At 43.7% G+C, this 20705-nt stretch overlaps 1 protein-coding gene across 2 annotated transcripts in view; it reads right to left on the reverse strand.

The window, feature by feature from the left end:
- Positions 1-1562: 1562 nt before the first annotated feature.
- RMDN3 (regulator of microtubule dynamics 3) overlaps positions 1563-20705 on the reverse strand; it is a 38618-nt gene continuing 19475 nt past the window's right edge. The window contains exons 7-12 of one of the 2 annotated variants that reach the window (XM_074884959.1): positions 15508-15583; positions 14609-14686; positions 12250-12348; positions 10281-10334; positions 7867-7947; positions 1563-6020 (exon numbers count right to left, since the gene is read on the reverse strand). In XM_074884959.1, coding sequence (XP_074741060.1) covers positions 5967-6020; positions 7867-7947; positions 10281-10334; positions 12250-12348; positions 14609-14686; positions 15508-15583 — 442 coding nt within the window. In that variant the 3' untranslated portion in view covers positions 1563-5966. Of the gene's footprint in view, positions 6021-7854; positions 7948-10280; positions 10335-12249; positions 12349-14608; positions 14687-15507; positions 15584-20705 lie in introns of both variants that reach the window. The other variant, XM_074884958.1, reaches the window with a different exon arrangement.

The following is a 20705-nucleotide window of genomic DNA, read 5'->3' on the forward strand; positions in this document are numbered from 1 at the left end:
AGAACCAGAACCACAGCAGGTCTATAACAAGCAGTAATTGTGTTCAACCTTATTCCCTTGCCTCTTTCCCCCAGCTTTTGACCTCAATTTCCCTTCACAGTGAAAACACTTCCCCAAGGTCAGCTTTTTTTCTGATTTTACTACGTGCTTTACAGACAATACTCAAATATTAGCCAAGTTGACTTATGTAAATTTTAATTCTATCAGTGCTTTCTGCTGAAAACCCTCAGCAATTTACTTATTATAATATTCAGGAGACTTTGAGGTGGTCTTATGCTAAATAATTCTGAATAAAACAGCGACTGCTCCTTCACATCAGGAGAAAGGTTCGTCACGGAGCAGACCGAGCTGCTGTAAGAACAAGACAGCGACCCCCCTGCTCGCAATCCTCCCAGCTCAGGTTGTCTCCAACCAAGCAGGGTCTGTGCAGGTCAGATTTTGCCAGGGAATTTCCAAGGAATTACAAGTGTCATTGAACCAGAGAAATCTGGGGTTAGCAGAAATAAGCCGGGCTGGGATGACCGTCCTGTTCCTAGGAGGAAGCAATGTTGACATTTCTATTCCAATACTGAGTCAGAAGTTTCCCAGCACATGGGAGAGGTGCTCACAGCTCTGGTATGCTCTTTTTATTGGAAACCAACTACATAACTGAATGTCTGCTTTTAAATCCCTCTTTCTGAAGACTACCCTGTCCAAGGCCATGGGGTCAACACTGACCTCCTCTCAGCCATGTCCAAGCTGCTTAAAACCATTTTCCCAGCCGTGCTCTAAGCCACCAATGGCCAAGTTAACGCTCAAGTATTGCAAAATGTCCCTTGTAAAAGCCATTCAGCAACTTCTGATGGTCCAAGAGCCCGAGGTTTACACCAAATGTGAGGGTACCTGCAGATCCCTCCCTGAGACGGTGGCCCCAGTGTCACACCCTTGGCTGAGGCAGAGGTCTCGCCCTGGGCTCCCCCCACGCTGCTGCTGGGGTTCTCTTCTCCTGGGCATATCAAACTGCTCCCCGCAGTGACCCAGGGCACCAGAGGCTGCCACAACATCACCCTGAGGAGAAAAGAAAAGGCAAGAGATTCCAGAGGAGCTGTGCACCACAGACAGCCCTGGGGCTGCTCCTGGGAAGGGGGGGAGCCACAGAAGTGAGGGGGGGTGGTGCTCCGGCTGCCTTCCCAGGGAGGATTCCTCCACACAACCCTCGTGTCCTTCCGCCAGGGATGGGGATATGAGGTCGACAAGGAATTGAACACAACCAGAATTGCTCCTACCTATTCTGTCAGGTGGCCTAAACCCTGTTTCCCACCTCACTTATTCCTCTGTACAACTGCTGTATTTGAACTCCCAAACTAAGCGGATTTTGGGGAACGCTGAAGCACAGTCGGTGTCATCATTCACTCTCTCTGCAAAGCAATTCGAAATAAAATGGGCTAAAACTCAGGCAGTCTAAAGCACCCAGCACCAGCACCAAGCACAGCCAGCAAGCCCCGTGTTTATGGCTTTGTCCTGGGGAATCTGAAGATGGCCTTCAGGACCACGAAGGCCGAGCACAGAACACCTGCACCGGGTCACAACTGATTATCCACCTTTATTTAAAAACAACTTCACCTGGAGTACAGCGTTTGCCACAAAGTGTGGCCCTATGACTTTGGTGCATTTTAAAAACGTTAAGCTGTAGTTGTATTGACATACAAAATCTGGTACAGGTGTAACCCACATTATAATATATATCAACAGTAATATATAAACGATAACGTCGAACATCACTTTCCCATCATTTCCTATTGCCCTCAGCACAGCCACCATGTGCACGAGTACAAGGACGTTACGTAGACAACCTCTACCCACTCATCGGGTCTCTTCACCCCGACACGTATTGGCATAAAAAACAAGAGAGCAGCACAGGTACCTTTAAGCAGGATCCCCTTCTTGTTTAGAAATACTCTATTTCCAACAGAACAGCACAGTGAGGAAACAGTTAAAAGCTTCACTTATTCTTTAGTATCATAATTTAACCACAGGTAGGTACATTTTAAAGTTAAGACAAGAGTAGCTCCAGGAAATTATTCTCTGTCACCCCGGGGTAAGTCCAGAAGAACTTATCTGGATGGGAGCAGGATGGAGTCTCTCTACCAAAAGGCAGGTTAATTTCTTGTGGTCCTGGGATGTGTAGAGTGCAGAGGAATTCCCACTGTACTCTGGGACTGGTCTGCAAAACGTGCAAGTTTTAAAAAGTCTCAATTTCCATGTTGTCTGAAAGCTGCTGAGGTACACCCTCCCCTTGCGAACAGGAGGAATGGCTTCCCCTCCCCAGCACGCGGCGTGCCGAGAGCCTAACAGGAGACCGCACATTTTATTGCTAAAGAAAAAAATAAATGCCAAGCATTGGCCATTGGGAAGTGTTTTAGTTCCAGAGCCCTGCCTTATCTCCACATCAACCTGCAAGCTATGCCGTTAGAATTGAATTACATTACTTAGTCACATTCTTCTTATTCACAAGAAGCCAGGAAAAGGGAAAACCAAAACAAAAAAGGTTCTTTTGATCATTATGTCATAACTTCCTGGAGATCAGACTGAAAGTGGCAAAATACAGCTTTTATCTGCACTTGAAAGGATCTGCAAGTTCTGTCATCACCCTTCATCGTTGTCTTAGAGACACATTAATTAGGTTCCAGCAGATAGCAGACAAGAAAAAACAACACGCCAGACACAGACCTCACCCCAGCTCTGCCGGCGGGAGCAGTGCCGCCGGGGGAAAGCTCTCCCGTACCAAAACCAGAGGAACAGAGCTCTCCGCTTCAGATCCCCCAAGAAAGGGACAAGACCACACACACAAAGGATACGCGGGAGCGAAATGCCAGACCCTGCTCTTTTAAGCCAAAACAAAAGTCTATTTTTTTAAAAAACCACAGAAGGGAAGCAGGCAATCAAATGCACAGAAAGCTTAAAGCATTGACCGAAGGTCCGAAATAGAATAAAAGAGAGTGGAAAGGTTGTACCTGTGTGAAACCATCTGAGAATGAACACCAAATGAGAAGAATCACCACGCATTAATGACCACCTTTTCCTCGAGGGAGGCAGGTTATTTTTACTCAGACAGAAAAGGTTCTGCTCACAGCCCAACATGCCCCACCCGGCCGCACCAGATGCCTTCTGTCCCCAGAAGAAAATGACTTCAGCTTCTATCCGTAAGAAAAACAAGATTTTTGGTATCGGTTTCCTAACAGGCTGTTTAGTCTGTAACCCAAAGCTGTGTTTTTACAGCGCTCTTTCCTGAGGACTTAACAGAGGCTGCTTGTCTGGAGAGGTGCTGCCAACCAATACAGCACCTTGGCAATTAACAAATTAACAAAAAGCTTTCCTCGTGCAGCCCCCCCTCTTACAGACTTAACAAACATAAATGGGATGAAGCACTCGAACCGAGCCCAGTGCAGGGACCCAAGCAGCAGACGAAAGGAACAGCAAATCCACAGGTTTTTCTCACACTTAGAATCCCTTGTTGTTTTGAAACAGACAACCCCAAAAAAATCAAAGGAGAATTTAAATCTGTGGAAACACAGAGTGAAAGTTGTCTCTGGAAAATACATAATCCAAAGATGGTTTATGTTAAACAGTTTATGTTTTGACAAGTTAAACAGGTGAAGGCTTGAAGGCATCTGCAAATAAGTAAAGCTACAGATTCTCAGTAGGGTAAATATTTCCTTTTTGCACTCTCCCAATTACCTACGCTGAAACCATTTACTTTTGGAAGGCAGCAACCTTCAAACAACACACAGAACAGCAAACGCTACTGATTAACATCACTCTGGGACTTGCTGGCAGGGAAAGGCAACCCAAGGACAGCTAACTACATGACTGTTTTGAGAGCTATTACCATTTCTCTCCAGAAAAAAACCCTGCAAATCTTCCATAAAAGAATCACGTTGATGATCATCATCTTTTGGATATTCCTGTTGTGGATTTCCCAGCTTAGCTTAAGCAATCAAAAAAAAAATAGCTGAAAGACTTGTGCAAATATTTAAAGATCGGATGTTTAGAAGAAAAAAAAAAAATGGTCATCCACTGGAAATACTCAAAACAAGACAGATTCACACTAAGTAAAAAAGGCAGCTTCACCATTCCAATGAAGAACTCAAAGAAGAGCACACATTAATCAAATATAAAAAAAAAGTCCCACAATTACAGATCAAGTGCCCACTCATCATGAGGGGAGCTCTGCACAAAAACACAGGGATCAACTTTAGCCTGTCAGGATTCAGCTGTCCATTTATAAGTATCAGTTTTTATTATAAAGCTAATTGCACACTTGCCTGGATCTCATGATATGAGTTCAGCACCAAAATTTTAGAGAGTTTAATTTGGACAAACAAAAAAAAGCTAAAAAGTGCCAAATCTATAAAATGGGAAGTTTTTAAGCTCAAGTTTGCTACACATTTCCCCTTCAGTGTCATTTTCACAAAGTAAAAAACCCATCAGTTTAATACACATGTGCAAGGGACTGAAAAGGTGATATAAGAAATGTTTCACTCTTGCACTTTTTTACTTTACACTTCACAAACACTATACGACACGGCAAGACATAACAAACATTAAAAAATAAGCGTCCAGCTAGCTGCCAGGGGAGACTTGAAGGGCTGTCAAGAAAGCCTTGCTAAATATTTGGAGAAATGTTTGCACGTAGTTTTTGCTTCCCCATTGGTGTCAGTGCACAGCAGAGTTTACTTTGTTTGGTGCCCAGGAGCTGTCAGGGGAAACATCCGTCATCAGCTTTGCCTTCTCGGTGTCACCTAACGAGTCAAGGAGAACTGGTAGAAGAATGTTACAGGGAAGTGTCAGCTTTGCCACAGAATATTCCTGTTCCTGTAACCAGTGTTCCACTGATAAATAACTACTTTTCAAACTAAATTATCACATCTAAACCACAGCAGCATAGCTTAGAGGGACACAGGAGGTTTTCAATCTCATGTGAGTGAAGGGAGTAACATCACTGGGAGGAAGTCCTAAAGGTTAAAATCTTAGTACTCACTTCTCTGACAAAAGCAATGCACCTCTTAAAAAATAACGTTTGTATTGTGAAGAAAATCTCGTTGGTCCCCTGGTAATAACTCCCTACAGTGAGCAGTGCTGGCTTCCCCCAAGCGGAGTTTAGGCAGAGCTGGAAAGGGCCAACGAGTGTGTTCTGGACACCAGCACCCATTTGTTCACAGCAAGGAAGAAAGGGCTGAGAATTCGCTCAAAGTCATTGCTGTCTTCTTGTTCTGCAAGTGTAAGTCACAGGTTCAGTGCCCGTTTGAGCCAACGGGCTGAGGGAGTGAGAACATCCCGCTGCCTCCCGCACAGCGCGCTGGCAGAAAGCAGCAGCAGCTGCCCGCCCAGCCCGGCGGCTCCGAGCGTCACCGCACCTGAACCCCGACCAGAGGCATGGCCTCAGTTATTCAGTTAATACGTATCACTAAGGGAAAGAGAAAACAGTTAATCTGAAAAAGCTTTTGGCTGAAGACTTCCTCAGGAATCAGTTGAGAGAGCTCACCAGCAAGCAGGCCTGAAGTTCAAGTTGTTAGATAGGTAGAGTTGTGATGTGAAATATATGTGTATATATAAATATGTATATATTTTATATCACAAACTATATCTCTCACATATATCTGATATATACATAATCACAAATATTTTCATATCACAAATTCTACCTATAGACCCTCCCCCCCTCCGTTTTTAAGAATTTGACTTTTTCAGGAATTTTAAAATCAAACCTATGCAGTGCTGTAAGAAGGAAAACAATACAAAATTTTATCCAATTAAATCCCACCAAGATCTTTTCCTGGGCGTGCTGGTCAGACTGCTGCGTGTTTCTTCCTGTAAACTCTTGTGGCTTATCCATGAAGTGCAATCAAAGTTGTCAGGATCACGAAACCCCTCTGACAGGAATTCTGCTGTCCGTGCAGCACCAAGTGCAATGAGCCTTTACAGATTTACTCTTCCCAGACTGACCGCAGCTCTTCCAGTTCTCTCTCACTTTCTGCATCCTGGAAATGCAGTAAGAGAACAGATAAATATACAGCCTAACTGAAACAATTAAAAAAGAGAACTTCCCTTCTCTTCTCCAACCCCACACCAGGTTTTAAGCATACCCACAGCCTTACGTTTTTTCCTCTTAATGCCTTTTTCTCCTCCCCTGTACTCCCCTGTACAAAGACGCTACTGTCTTTGAAGCCTAATGAAGTTTTCCAAGTATCAAAGAGAGTTTCTCTTTTATTTCCTTTTGAGAGACAAGAACCGACAACCAGAGCAGCAGAATTCAAACCTCTGCTCCCTCACTGACTTCACAGTCTGGATAAATGCCTGTTTTTTTTCTTCTCAACATGATGGAAGTTATTTGATTGTCAATGAGAACTGACATTTGCAAAGACTTAAAGCCACTTTTAATTTCGGAGCAGGAGAGAGAATTAACTGTTCATGACTTTTCTGCCTGTAGCTCTCTCGTGGTCTTTCCTGAAAAATCTCAGTGCTTTTCTGATTAAACTCTAACACATATTTCTTGTTCTTTTGGAAAAAAACTTCTTTATATTTATTAGCCATGCCATTCTAACTCCATCTAGAGAGATTTCCAACCAGTGTACGGTGAGGAAGCTCCCCATCAGGCAGACCTAGGGTGCTTCCTCTGCCAGAAGGGAACAAATCCTGCTTCCTGCCCTGGATTCCCCACGTCTGGCCACAGCCAGTGGCCCGGGGGTTTAGGCAATGCAGGCCGGTGCCCTGCAGGTGGTAGCACAGGCAAAGCCAGCTCCGTGCCAGCTGGTCCACCAAGATCTCTTGCACACTTGGGGTTTGAATCTCAGCACAAAACTTTGCTACAGCAACCTGAAAACTAATCATGGCCTTCAAACAGAGTGGCACAAAAACGCTGCGTATTTCTATAATTCTGCCTTCCATCCAGAACGTTTGTTCCATCTGACTAAGGCTGAAGCTGCAAGATCTGGATGACCTTGCTTAACATTGCTTGCATTTTCATGACGATGCAAATAACATCAGACCCATATTAAAAGCTGATGGCCTTTTATCCGGTTTCTAACTGGCAGTAATTTGAGGGCACCTTCTATAAAATTTCTGCTTAACAGGAAAAGTGCAAGGGAAAAGGAAAGTGCAGAAGAGCTCCCAGCTGGGGAACGCTGCCACATGGCACCTTCTAAAACACATTTCGATCCACTCTCCAAAACCCTGTAAAAGTAATAAAAAAGCTGAAATATCCTAGATATTAAAAAAAATAAATGCTGGGCAGCACACACAAACTTCTGAATGGCTCAGCACCATCAGCTCCAGCCTGGGGGAGCCCAGGAGCTACCCTGGCACCAAGAGTTAGACCTTGGCTGCTCCTCCAGAGCCACACAGGTAATGAGAAGAGGGAGCACAGCGCTTCAGCCCCAGGACAACCACTCGGCTTAAGTGGCCCCACCTGAACTGAGCTGGCCAGCCACGCCAGCACCAAAACGAATAAACCTTCCCCCAGAACAGCGTGCTGGGAGGTGCAGTCGTGCAGATCCCCCAGCTCACGAGGCACAGCGCTGAGCATGTGCCAGGTGTCCGAAAGGGGCTGTAACCTCACCCTGCAAGTAGCATAGGAATGGCACCGGGGCCGCCTGGACTTCTGAACCCCTATCAGACACTCGCAGCTTCTTATTATTTTTCATTATTTTGCTGAATTGCTTTAGGCATTTGGATAACAGGTCCCAAGAGAAGAAAAGAGTCCACGCTAAGGAACAAAATACTTTAAAACCTGGGCTTACAAACTGGAACATCTTTTTGAAAACAATTTTATCTCTGGAACCATTTTATTTCCACTCATCATCGATCTGTGCTTACTGAGACTGCTACCTCTTTTGTATTAGCTGGCAGCTCTGAAGCAAGGTTCATCCAGAGAACAGCTGCGGTGTTGTTCCCCATGTCCCTGTAACACTGTGAAGAAAAAGTGACAACGTGAGAAGAGTTAAACGGGGAAAAAACAGGCAGCAAATGTAACCGAGCAATTATGGACCCTGGCAACTGATAAAAGGAGCGGTTTCTACCATTTGTACTGTATAGTTTCAGGCTTCTGACATTTCCTGCAGCATCCTTCGTTCACAAAGCATTATAACCACCATCAGATTATGGAATACTAAATTTCCTTTTTTTTATTTTTGGGCAAGGAGATTGCTTTTTTTGGTTGAAGATTTTAACGTGTCCCTGTGATTTTCACCATTTTTGAAACTCTATTTTTATTTCCACTTAGCCACTATTCCTCACACCCCTTTCATCACAAAACCTCTGTACTGAGAGCACATCCTCTTATGAAGCTTACATTCCCTCAGCTGGTAAACACGAGGTTCACCTGTAATGTCTAATATTTACAGGTCTCTCAGGTCTCACAATAGGTGTGAAATACTCTTCATCCTGAATTCTCCTCCAACAGCAGAGCAACAGTCATTCCCCTGTATAATAGGAAGGGTTTTGGTGCTGAGAATCATGGAGGCATTTGGGGACTACAAAATAAGCATGGTAAAAGGAAGTGGTTGCTAAAAAAAACCATCAGCAATGCAGTTAATCATTGCTGAAAGTGCCATAAAAAGCCAACATTCAGTTAGGATAAGGAGTCAGACTGCAGTGTCACCACACAGCACGTGTGTCTTTTGGGGATTCTCCTGTGTCGTGGGATAGTTCTGAAAGAGAAGTCTCTGTGCTGCTGTGAGAGTTGACAGATTCCTGCGTCTGGTGAATTCAAAATAGATGGAGTCATGGACACCCTCAAAGCCTTTAAAAACCCTGTGTCCCTACACATCAGTCAAAAATGTCAGAAGATGACTATAAAACACAATTCTTTTTTTGTTTGAAGTTTGACCCATCAGAGCACTATTGTCTTCAAAATAATTAATAACAATTGCACTTCTTAAATTTTGTGATTACGGATGTGATCCAAAGTGACAGAGCCTGGGATTAGGAAGAAAAACCCCAAACCCAAAATCAACAGATACAAGTAGTCCTATTTACCTTTCTGTTAACTTGTGTTTGCAGAGTATTTCTGAAGCTCAATCACATCTGTCAGACAGGTGGTGAACTATTAGCCAAATAAAAACGTACCAGCCCATGTAGATTACACACAGTGAAACCCACATTTTTACATCAATGCCAAAAATCTATTCAGGTTAAGACTTGGAAGGATCTGCTGCTGCAGCTTCACTGGAAATAAGTTCCAAGTCTTTCATTCTTTACTCTACACAAGACATTTAGGGGTGATTTTGAATTTCCATGAATGCTGGCTATGTTTACAAGCAGAGAGAGCAGCAGTTAAGAGCACATTCCTCATGGTACGTAAGCCGCCAGAAACAAAAGGTTTGTGCGTACGTAGCTAATTTTACCTAATGGACTCGTGACTAAATACACACAGTGTATTATATGTATCTCTGCAATATATCAGAGATAAAATCCAGCTGGTGTGAAGGCTACTACATGTCTTGGTGGGTTTTTCTCCTCTGCTATCACCTTCATTTTCCTTTAACAAGATGCTTATTGTGAAATAAATTCTGCACCTAGGTTCCAGGAATAATGTACTCCAGACTAAGCAGATCCTACGACTTGCACGCTACCCTGATAAAATTCACATTCTCTGGGACACTGGGAATTCAGGAATTTCACAGAGAATGACTACAGCTACTCTTTGCTACGCCCACTCTGGCTAGTATTTCTAACACTATTTGGGCTTTAAATATTTCTAGACTCCAACTGGAGGTTGTAGAAATTAAGCAGCAATTTTAACGTTTGAGAGTTCAAAACCAGTTATTCCCTCAACACAAACAAAAGGATCTTTGGAGCTCCAGGCTCCAAGCACTCACGGTGTATTTAATCACCACTCAAGACTCCCATCTGCATTGGTAAAATTAGAGACATCCTTTATCCTGTACTTTCCCCCATGATTCTCTTTCTGTATACACCACAGAAATTCATGGTGGGATTAAACCTCCAGCCTGTGGCTTACAGGTTACCAGTGCTGCTCTATATAGAATTTGATCTCTTAAAACACAAGAAGGATGCTCCAGTGGATGACTCAAAGGCAGAATCCTCCCTGAATTTTAATGCCTCTGCAGCAGATAATTTGGTCTTTTTTAGAAATGTTATCATTTTATAAAATCTTGCTTCTGCATGGAGTAATTTATATGTGCTTAGCACTTTACAGCCAAAGATAATTTTTTAATACAAATATTTCTTATCCTAGAAGCATATGACTGAACTAAAGAAAGCAACAAGTGACGGGTTACCTTGGCAATGTATACTCTGCCTGCTTTGGAAAATCCCGGGCTCAGTTCCTCAACCTACAAAGAACAGAGGGGAGAGAAAGGCAGACATTAGGATATGCAAAGGACACAGTTAATGCTTACACCAGGCTTACTGAATCTCTTAGAAAAGAAAAAAAAAAAGATGACTAAACCCTACTTTTGTAAATAGATAGATCAGTGTAAGAAGTTTCCCGAGGCTTCCCTGGCTGGGTTGGGCAAGTCCCCAGATTCTCATGAAGTGCCTGCGACTCGCTGAGCAACACTCACCCCCTCACCTAACGCGTGTCAGGGACGAACACGAGGTGGGGAAGTCGCACGCTCAGAAGCTGAGGGAAACTCAGCGCCAGGCTGACCACTTCCTCCTGCACGTGTGCGCACACTGTTATTAACCTCCTTGCCCATTCAGTCTCATCCACTTGGGCATCTCCCAAATATGCTGGTGCCAAACCTCAAGAATCTTCCCCCAGTTTTTTATCTTCTCCTTCCTGGCTACCAATTCCCAGTCTCCTCGTCACTCACATCCCTCTGCCTTCTTCCATTCATCTCTGTTCCAGTCATCACTCTCCAAGCAGCTCTGTTGCAGTATGTTCCTGTTAGGAACCCTTCCCTTGACCCGTATCCCACCTGCACTCGAACCCCTCCACCAGCTCTACCAAGACGCCTGAGCCCAGACCTCAGAGGAAGCACCGACAGACCATGTTCCTCCTCTTCATCCTGTTGTCTGGCCTTAGACCCAGCTCAGTTTGTGACTAACCCAGAGCTGTCACGTGCCAAACATTTCCATTGCCCCGAAGCACGCTGACTGCAGCTGAAAGCTGAAATGGACCCTGCGGAGCATACGGGAAGTGCACTTGTTCAGGGTATAATTAGCTGCCAGAGGGATGTTTCTGTGTCCTTTTATAATTCTCTCTGTATTTGACCAAAGTTAAACCTCAGAAAAATGTAAGTTACTGTTTCAAACCACAGCACCGCTTTAACTTATCAATAAAAGTGACAAGCTATTTTTCTCTCTAATGAAAAACGAACAAACCACTTTGCCTCAAACTTATCTCTGAAATGATTTAACCACTTTGGCTGAAAAGTATATTGCCTAGGGCAGATACCCTCACAAATTTCCCTCTCAAACAACTGCATTTTGGCAAAATTACAAGAAATTGAAATAAGTACGATATTCCCTGACACTTTTCAAAACTGCTGGCCCAACCCATGAGTTATAAAGTGGTGGGGCAATTCATTTCTGTAACACTTCATCAGAGGTGCTTAAGAGTAGTTCTCACATGCACAGCCAAAGACAGTCTCTTTAACTCCATCTCATGCAGACCCTCGCAGCAAGAGCTATACGCTCAAAAATGCAACTCGCCATGTCTTAAATCCATTTTTATTAACAGGAGGACCAAAAAAAGCCCTTCCGAGGGTAGGATTCTTACAGCGTAGAAAGTACTCCTAAGAACTTCTTTCTAGAAATACATAAGCAATGTGCCCTGAAACCTTAAAGCAGTTGTCTTCAAAAGCTTGAAATGCAGAAGTCTTACCTAATCAGACAGCTTTTAATAAAATATTCTGAGAGAAATAAAAATGACAGAATGTATCTACACAAGCATTCCCAGGGATGAGCTCAAACAGATCTTACAGACCCTGAGAGTACAAATCATATGCATTTAGTATCAACCCATGAATCACTCCACTATGCAGCTTTTAAAAGGAAAACCAAACCCCTTAAAACCAATTCTGAACATTTTGGGTCTGGTTCTGACATCTTCAAAATCATGTTCTTTTGTCTGACTATAAGGGAGGCTCCAAAATTTTTGCTTTCCACAGGTTCTAGTCAGTGGAGATGTATCATGGAGCACGTGGGGAGTGATGAGTTGAAGCATAACACAAGGACTCCGACTCCACACCTGTGACTGCGTTTGCCAGGTTAACGATTCCCTCGCTTAGTGGATTCCATTACCCGTAAGAAGTTTTGCAGCGCGTCCTGGACAGTGGCTGTAGGAGGGGCTTCAAACAAAGCAGCAGCAGTCTTCTTTTCAAGCCATCCCAGGTGGGCAACCTGCAGAGACAGGAAGATGACACTGCCAGACCCACCAGAGACAAAAGCACGCAGACAAGAATTATCCCGTTCCTTGTAGCTGGCTCGTGCGCCCGGGAGAAAGCCAAAGGTCTTGGTAGTGTCGGCACATTTGGGACAAGTATCCCAGTCCGGCCACAGGATTAAACCCGATTTGTTTTTCCTCATCCCGAGTCAGCTCCTGCAGCTCTGTACACCAGCTGCCACATGCGTAACGCTCCAAGTAAGGTTTGTCTCTACAACCGAGTACTACAGGCATGGGACTGTGGGTGGTCCAAAACGCCACAGGGCTGCATTGCAGCCACACCAGCTCCTGGCAGCATCCCCCACACCTCGGAGCAGGGGCATGTGTGAAGCCCTCCCCACTCCCAGCTTAACACTCGGACAGGAACATGTTCTCACCACACAGAGATTCCCGAAAGGGGCAGGCTAAAGCCATCCCGCCGACAGACAGTCACAGTTTGTGAGACAGGTAGCTACTAGCACCATTTCATGAAATCTTATTCTCCTGCTCCCAGCTCCTCTCTCTCTAATAAGAAACACCCTGAAATGTCAGTGGGGGAAAGGATGCCTCGAACTAACTTCTGGTAACATCTGCTTTGTTTAATACTGTATAATTCTTACAATGCAGAATAGCAGAAGCACTTACATATTTCTACATACATCTGGTTTTGTTTCATAGCTCCAGCAGCTCTAAGAGCAGTAAGGCTGAGTAGAAAAGTCCACAATAGAATAAAGAGCTAGGAGCTTCCACTAGTTTAGCTCACTGCTCCTCTGTAATTACCAGTGTCAATTATCTCAGCTACAGTCTCTGCAACGCGACTTCATTTTTGACAGCAGCGAAGCACTTTCAAATTGTATAAACTGAAAAGTGGCTAGTTACTGCAAAGTCTTATTTCTTTTTATAGGCACTAAATCTGATTTATGGTATTTGACTCCAAGCTTTTCCCTGTCAAGAAACATAAAGCAGCCGGCACGCTTCTTCTTAATACCTCCAACACTGCGTGTAGCAAGGGCAGAGGAAACACATGCAAAGGATTATACAGATAGACTGTGTCCAGAAGCTCTTGCCAGCCCCAAAATGCCCTTGATCACATCCATATGTGCTTAAAGGACTGAAGGTAGTTTGTTTTTACTGAGTAAAGCGTGGGGAACAGCAGGCTAGTTTGCAGCCAGTGCTTTTCCTAATCTATTCTTTGCCGTTTCACCTCCCATGCCACATGCAGTGACTGAAAAACTACGTCCAGAGCCCCGAGCCCTTCAGAGCTCCAATTCAGAGCAGTTCAGAAATAACACTTCTTGCAAACAGCTTCCCTCTGGGAAAGAGACAAAAAATGGGAAAAATGAAGAGCAGAACAGTGGCAATAAATAAATGAAACGGCAAAAACCCCCGCAGCTTTTATTCTATTGCAGAGAGGTACACCAAGCACTTTTAAAGGTTGATTCAGGGACTAAAGAATTACAACAGCAAATGACATTGCCAATACGAAACAGTACTCTGCATGCTTTTAAAAACTTCAGTGTGTCTCCAGTACCAACCTTTCTCTACCTTCTTCTGGCCTCTGATGGTCAGCACGGAGCAACGCGCTGGAAACCGGCTGAGCCAGCACTTGTCCTGATTACCAGCTCAGTGCTTCCGCAGTCCCCCTCTCACTACGGGGGACCTGAACTTACATAAACTCTTAGTAAAAAACTGTACCATTTAAAGACTAGTGCTTCAAGCGGTAACACCAGGACGAAGGCACACATTTAAGGTTTCACAGGAGGAAGACAAGAGGGAGATGAGCTGCCTAAGACTTCTCCATTACAGTTCAGAAAACAACTCAGGTGGAAAGCTGAGAGATGCTGAATGAGACGCTGTGCCCTGGCAGACATTTCGAGAGCGCTTTTATAAAAGCACTGAGGTGCTACATGTACAAGAACATCAGCTTTTACATCCTAAGAGGTTTCTGAATGCAAGGCATTTATAGTATTCATCAGTGGAGTGTTGTTCTCAGCACTGTTTCAGGACCGAAATGAGGAGTTTCTAGATCCCATAAAGTACAACTTTTACAGTACTCCTTCAAGCAATGAGGACATTTCCATACCAGCACCTTCTGACACAATATCTGAGTTTGGCAACTAAAGAGAGCATCCTCAGTCCTTTTGGCTGGCGGTTTCAATCCACCCATCTTTTGTTCAAACAGGGAATTAAATTCCAAGGAGAAAGAAAACAGCAATAAGCAGTAATAAACTATTTTACCTGGTAACACCATCTGCCCAGAAGATAGTAAGACTTTGGATCCTCTGGTTTCAGTTCAATCGCTTTATCAATGTGTTCCTATGGAAAAGCATCACCAACACACATTATACTTTTGTTATAAGCAAATACAATATCCACAAGAGCGGGTGAACAAATGCATAAAGAGGAAAGGAAGAAGTACACAATTTAAGGGTCAGTGATCAACAAAATTACAGCTACAAAGAGATTCTGAATTTTCTTAAAATAGTTTTAGTGCACACAGAAAACCAGAATTTTATTAGTCTCAGAGACAAGAATTACTACACACAAAAAAATGAAGTTGCCCTTCATCTTATTCTACCACCTTTTCAGAGCTTTGACGTAATGATGGCCATGTCAATAGCTGATGAGGTAATAATTATACATGGCCTGTCCTGCAGTAACTGTTCCAGGTGCATCCTCTTACCCTGTAACATCCCTGCTGTGGATGAAATCATGGCAAACAAGGGAATCAGAGGCAGATTAAATCCTCTTTGATAAATAAGTGCTTTGTGTTTATGGGTGGGTGCAAGCATGCTCCCAGGCAGCTACTGAAGAAGTTGTGCTGTATCTTATTACCACGCAGTAATTTAATGTTTCAAGTTCTCAGTCTCATCACATACGCACACTTTATTTGCAAGACTTTTCTTTTTTCTGAGATCACAGTGTGAAAGGCCAGAGTAGTGTGTGCAGAGCCAGAGCAGCCACCCTCACCACATGTGGCTGGAATCACCTTCCTCAGCCCAAACCACCCCCTCAGAGCACCTTTGAGAACTATTGCTTCCCCAATAAAAGCTGAAGCCAATTTTTCCCAACTTACTACTATAGAAATAAGCATCGTTCAGTACTTACACAAAAACCAGCACGTCCTTTCTACTCACCTTAAAAACATATCCAGCTTGAATGCGCTTCTGAATACTCTCATGTTCCGCTAACTGCCCACAAAGAACAGCGAACCTACACAGAAGAGACACTGGCATCAGGTCAGTTGTAAATACATACTTACGTTCTGTTGACATCTTCAGAAGGAAGGTATATAGGTGCATTAAAGCTTCACAACTTCCTGGGGAAAACGAGAAATACCCTACATCTTTTACAGGGAACAGTCATACGCAGTAAAAATTTAGTGCAGAAGGTATTAGCTTGAAGGATGCTGGCAAGTCAACAGGAGTGGCTTGATGTGACACGGAAGTTCATCGCACTGATGGCTGGAAGCCCTCCTTCTGCATAAACACTTCTACACCCTGAATTTCTTCACTCAGCAACAAAACGGTGTCAAAACACAGAGCAACAAGGAGTAACCGCTACTGCAGTGACAGCGAGAACTACAAAAAGCTCTAATTAACTACGGTGCACAGCGATCTTCCGTACACAACACCCAATCTCTAGCACAGTGGTGGTCTACTTTGAGGGAAAATATTGTGAAAACCTACCTACATCCTGCAGCCCCACACAGCCACCAAACTTGGAAAACAAAATAACATATTTTCAGTGTTGCAAGTGCAAAGTCATTTAGTTTTGTCTAGTAAGAGATCGTAAGTTTTGACCCTGAGAAGCACAGTACCTCGCAAAATCAGTTATTTCATGGGCTGTGAAAGTTAAGGAAGGTTAATTACCCACAGATTCACACCCTCCCATCTCATTCCCCCGAACCACAGCGGTTCAAAACCCCTCCCTCCCTGCACTGCTTCCCAAGAAACAACAAATCATAGAGGTGTGCAAGGGCACCACTGCTGAACAGAACACGTGAGCTGAAGTTTCAGCCGTGCTGATTCTGTCTTTGACCTCTGCCATCCCGCCTGGAGAGAGCTGTGGGAATGGAAGAGGCTTCCCCCCTTCCTCTGAGTTTGGCTCAAAAAATATTAGGTGGAACGGATGGACAAGTTAATTACACAGGTCTCCTTCTTTCAATAAAGCTGAAAAGAAGAAAGATGGAAGCAAACCTCCCTTGAGAATTCTTTTACTACACCCACATCCCCGTGTTGCTGGATACTCTGCCTCATCTTGCCACAGGACATCCCGACGCGTCCCCAGTGACGGCTAACCACAACAGATGTTCATGCAGGAATTTGCCAGAAGACTCTTGAATCTCCAAGCACACTTTCTCCAGTGTCATGAAAAATCCCACAAAACATTTCACACCCCATTGCTCTTGCCTGAACTAAATTTTCAATGTGTAAGTTATGATACAAAGAAATTGTGTCTCCTGAGTATTTTGTCATTAAATATCATTCCTTTAACATGTTAATTTTCTTGTGAAAAAACTCTGGTTCAAGTTCTAAAATTCTTATTTTTCATGACAATGGAAAAGATTACCAGATCAATGTCTTAACTGGGTAAAATCCTTTTCCCCCCAGTTGAAAAGCTCACAGGGGCACTGCCATAATCTGCCACTTGCAGAGGATGAAGTGAGTGTTTTCATGACCTTCTCCAGTTTGTTTCACAACAAATATCAGCCTGTGCTAAATATCCCTAACCACAACACGAGGAGGGTTTAGACAAACAAGCCAATAAAAGGCTTATTTTCTAAGATCACAAGATAAAATATTCCCATACAATAAATCATGTAGTCTGTAGCCCTGACTAATGTACAGGAATTTGCCAGAATGTAGCTCTTACAACCAGACTGTTTAGGCTCCCGAATACATGGGCAGGCATTAAATACAATTAGGTCAAGTTTAAGGTTTTGCAACAAAAAAAGGGAAACACTGTGCCTTTCTAAAATGGAAGCTACAATGCTGCGTAACCTCCCTTTATACTAGACCACCCTTCCCAAGGGAAAGCCCAACGAGCCCCTTCAAAGCAGCAATAAATCCGATGGGACACTAAGCTAGTTCAGCCTGACCCCTCCACTAACAACCATATAAACGTCAAGTGGTACCATATGCAGCTGTCAAGAAACATAAATACCAGGTATTTTTTAACAGCCTGGTGAATGTTACAAAAAAATAAGCAGTAAATCACAGTCCTATCTTTGTGTCATGAACTAAACTAAAAAAAAAAAAAAAAGGGGGGTAAGAGATGCCTGAACTGTTTTTCACTGCAGTCCCAGGGAAGGACGACTCTACCCAACCCAGCTTTTCTGGTCTCAGCCCTTTGCATGAACCTTCCTTATCAACTTGTGCCTCGAGGCCCAGGGCCACCCTTCTGTCGGCGATTTTCATATACGAGACTTTGCAGTTCTGAGATTTTAGGCTCTGGCCCGACTTCCCTTCCTCACTTGGCAGCGCCAGCATGGTTTGCTGCTTTTATCTCTCCTGCTTGTTTAGCTTGGCTTGTTGGAGCTATTTATTCTAGTTCATTCTATGAAATGCCTTGGGATGAATGTCACAAGAGGCACTGTTGAGTTGCAGGACTGAGGAGCAGTAATAGGAGAGATTAAAAACAATGAGTTAGGGAAGGGGATTTTCATCTTCTGTAAACAGTATGTAACCTCTGAAGCACTGTTCAGATCGATGTCTCAGCAGTTACCGAAACCTTCTATTATGATATCGCTCAACTAATTATTAACCAGAACTACTCATGAAGCTGCTGACACCGGTCAAACTGCAACTTCCCATAGGAATCTCAGCTCAGTGAGGATTTCCCCATTTATTAGAAAATAAACTCTGTGGAAGCAGATACTACCAGATGAGAGACCATCTGTTCTTCCAGCTTAAATCCCCGAGCTCAGAACATGCAGCTTTGAAGAAACTTCAGTTTTGATGCTGCACTCTGGCTGACTCCCATCGAAGCAGGACTTCTGGCCTCTGAACACAGAATCCACAGCTCTGCACAGCCCAGCAGCCCCAGTGCCATGGCCAGGGTGCTCTGTCAACCCAAATACAGCTCTTATCTCTCTTAACTGTTTCAAAGACTCGCCAGCTGAGCGTGCCAGTGCTCCTCTCTGCAGAAGACAATCAGTAAATTAAAAAGAAACAGCGAGGCAAAGGGGAATAAAAGGAGAAGGGGAAAGTGGGGAGAAGCAGCTATTTTGCAGCCAACTGATAAAAGTGAAATACAGTGTGTTTTATATTGCCGAAGAGGAGTCAAACATGAGAGTCTGGCCACTGGCAACAGCATGATGACATGAAAGTTCTTTCCTTTTATTGACATCAAAATTTGCTTCATACGTATTTAACTCATTTTTCATCACAACACCCAACACATTAATGAGCTAGAATGTATTCCTGTTCCAGCCACATTACCTGTGAACTGAATATACCCAGGCCAGCCTGTAAAAATCATTCAGTGCCATCCAAGCAGCACTGCTAGTACAACTAGAGAGAGGGTTTATCACACAAGGAGATAAAAATCCTTGTTGGAGCTCAACAAGCTTTGGCTTTTCTAAGGGGAGATAAGATCAAGGGAAGAACTGAGGAAGGCAGAAGTGCTCCTCCTCCGAGCTGGGCTGCACAGAGGCCTCAGCAAGGAGGTCGGGGGGTAAATTCACAACACATCAGTTGAGCTGAAATCATCCCCCACGTGGATACACTTCGCAGCACCACACTCCAGCTGCACAACCAGAAGATGCCCCCTCTTTACGGGCCATCAACACCCACATGGGAGAGTTGCTATATTCTCCACATCCAGCCTAGCTTCTGCATTAACTTCCCAGCACGCGCGAGCCCTTTGCCCCACCAGCGGCGTAGGGGCTGTATGCCCACTGAGTATTAATAAATGTTGGTTTATTTGTAGAAAGTCCTGTCACTGCTGTGTTCACTGCTGGTCACACGTCTTCCCAGATAAAGGCAGGAATTCATCAAGAGCCTTGCTGGCTTGACGTGGGAGATAAAGCCCGTTTGAGGCCTAAAGCCAAGATTTATGCAGAGAGAGCAAATCTGTATGTACCAGCTAGGTGAAAAGGGTACTTGATGATGATGGCATGTATGCGAGAAATTTAAGCACAATAAATCATGTTCTGGATTAAAGCAACATTAACTTTCTACTCTCAGTGTCTCAATTTTCCATGGGGATTAAAATTTTGTATTTTCATGCTAAGGGATCACATCAAAACTGAAGTGATGAACAGTGGCTTCATCCCTGTTCTGACTCACAGAAATACTCACAGCTGCTCTTAAATGCTAAAAAAAAATCAAGTATGTATACAGGAACACTTTTCAGGATGCTTTCCACCACTGCTTTAATAATGTTTCATTCAATAAATTCTGAAAATTGGCCACAGCCCAAGGTTTTGCAACATCAAATGTTTTAGCCTTTGAATGATGCACACAGGTCACCATATGCGTGTTATTTACAACTCCCCGAACAGTTAATAGTAAAGATGAAGTCCTCTTTGCATGCCTGTGTAATTACACAGCTTTGCTGTACAGGGTTTGCTGTCTGTGCTAAGCAACGCTTCATCCACCCTACAGAGCAGGAGTAGACCTGGTCTTACATTGCAATTAAATCTTCAAGAGACCACAGGGCATCTGTGCTACAGGTATTACACAGAAAAGGCATCAACAGAAATATTCTAGAAGGCAGCTCTTGGTTTTGCCTGGCATCCCTCCAGCCGAGATGCCTGAACATCAAATTCGCACAGCTTGTTTGAACTGTCCATTATTAACATGAGGAGTTATTCTAAAGAAAAGAAACCTGCCATACTTACTAAAACATTATTTTTCCTGGCAAACCGTTTGATGAAGCCTGAAAATATTCTGTCCAGTGAGAGCAGCTACACTGGATCAATCCAGAGGCTACCCTGACCCACTATCCTATTCCTGTGGGCACTACTGGAAGCAGCTTAAAATCAGGGAAGGTACAGAGCTGTCGTTTACCAGAAGCTGGGAGAGCACCCACCTTCTATCAAGGCTTTAAGAAGGAACCTGAACTTCAGTTCACTTTCCTCCAAGCTGAAAAATCCCAGTCTATTTAATTGCTCCTCCAAGCTTTCTTTTATACCATTAATCAACCTTACCACCTTCATGGTACCTTCTCTATGTCTTTGTCTATTCCAAGAAGAAACTGCCATTTCTTTCAGCCTGACAAGTCTTAAATCTATTAACTAACCTCATTTACAAAAGCTGTTCTGTGCTTTTGATCTCCCTTGTCACACACCTCTGGTAACACTGCAGTTTTACAACACCTTTGTAGAGAA

The sequence above is a fragment of the Strix uralensis genome, chromosome 15, assembly GCF_047716275.1.
Source record: "Strix uralensis isolate ZFMK-TIS-50842 chromosome 15, bStrUra1, whole genome shotgun sequence".
NCBI lineage: Eukaryota > Metazoa > Chordata > Aves > Strigiformes > Strigidae > Strix > Strix uralensis.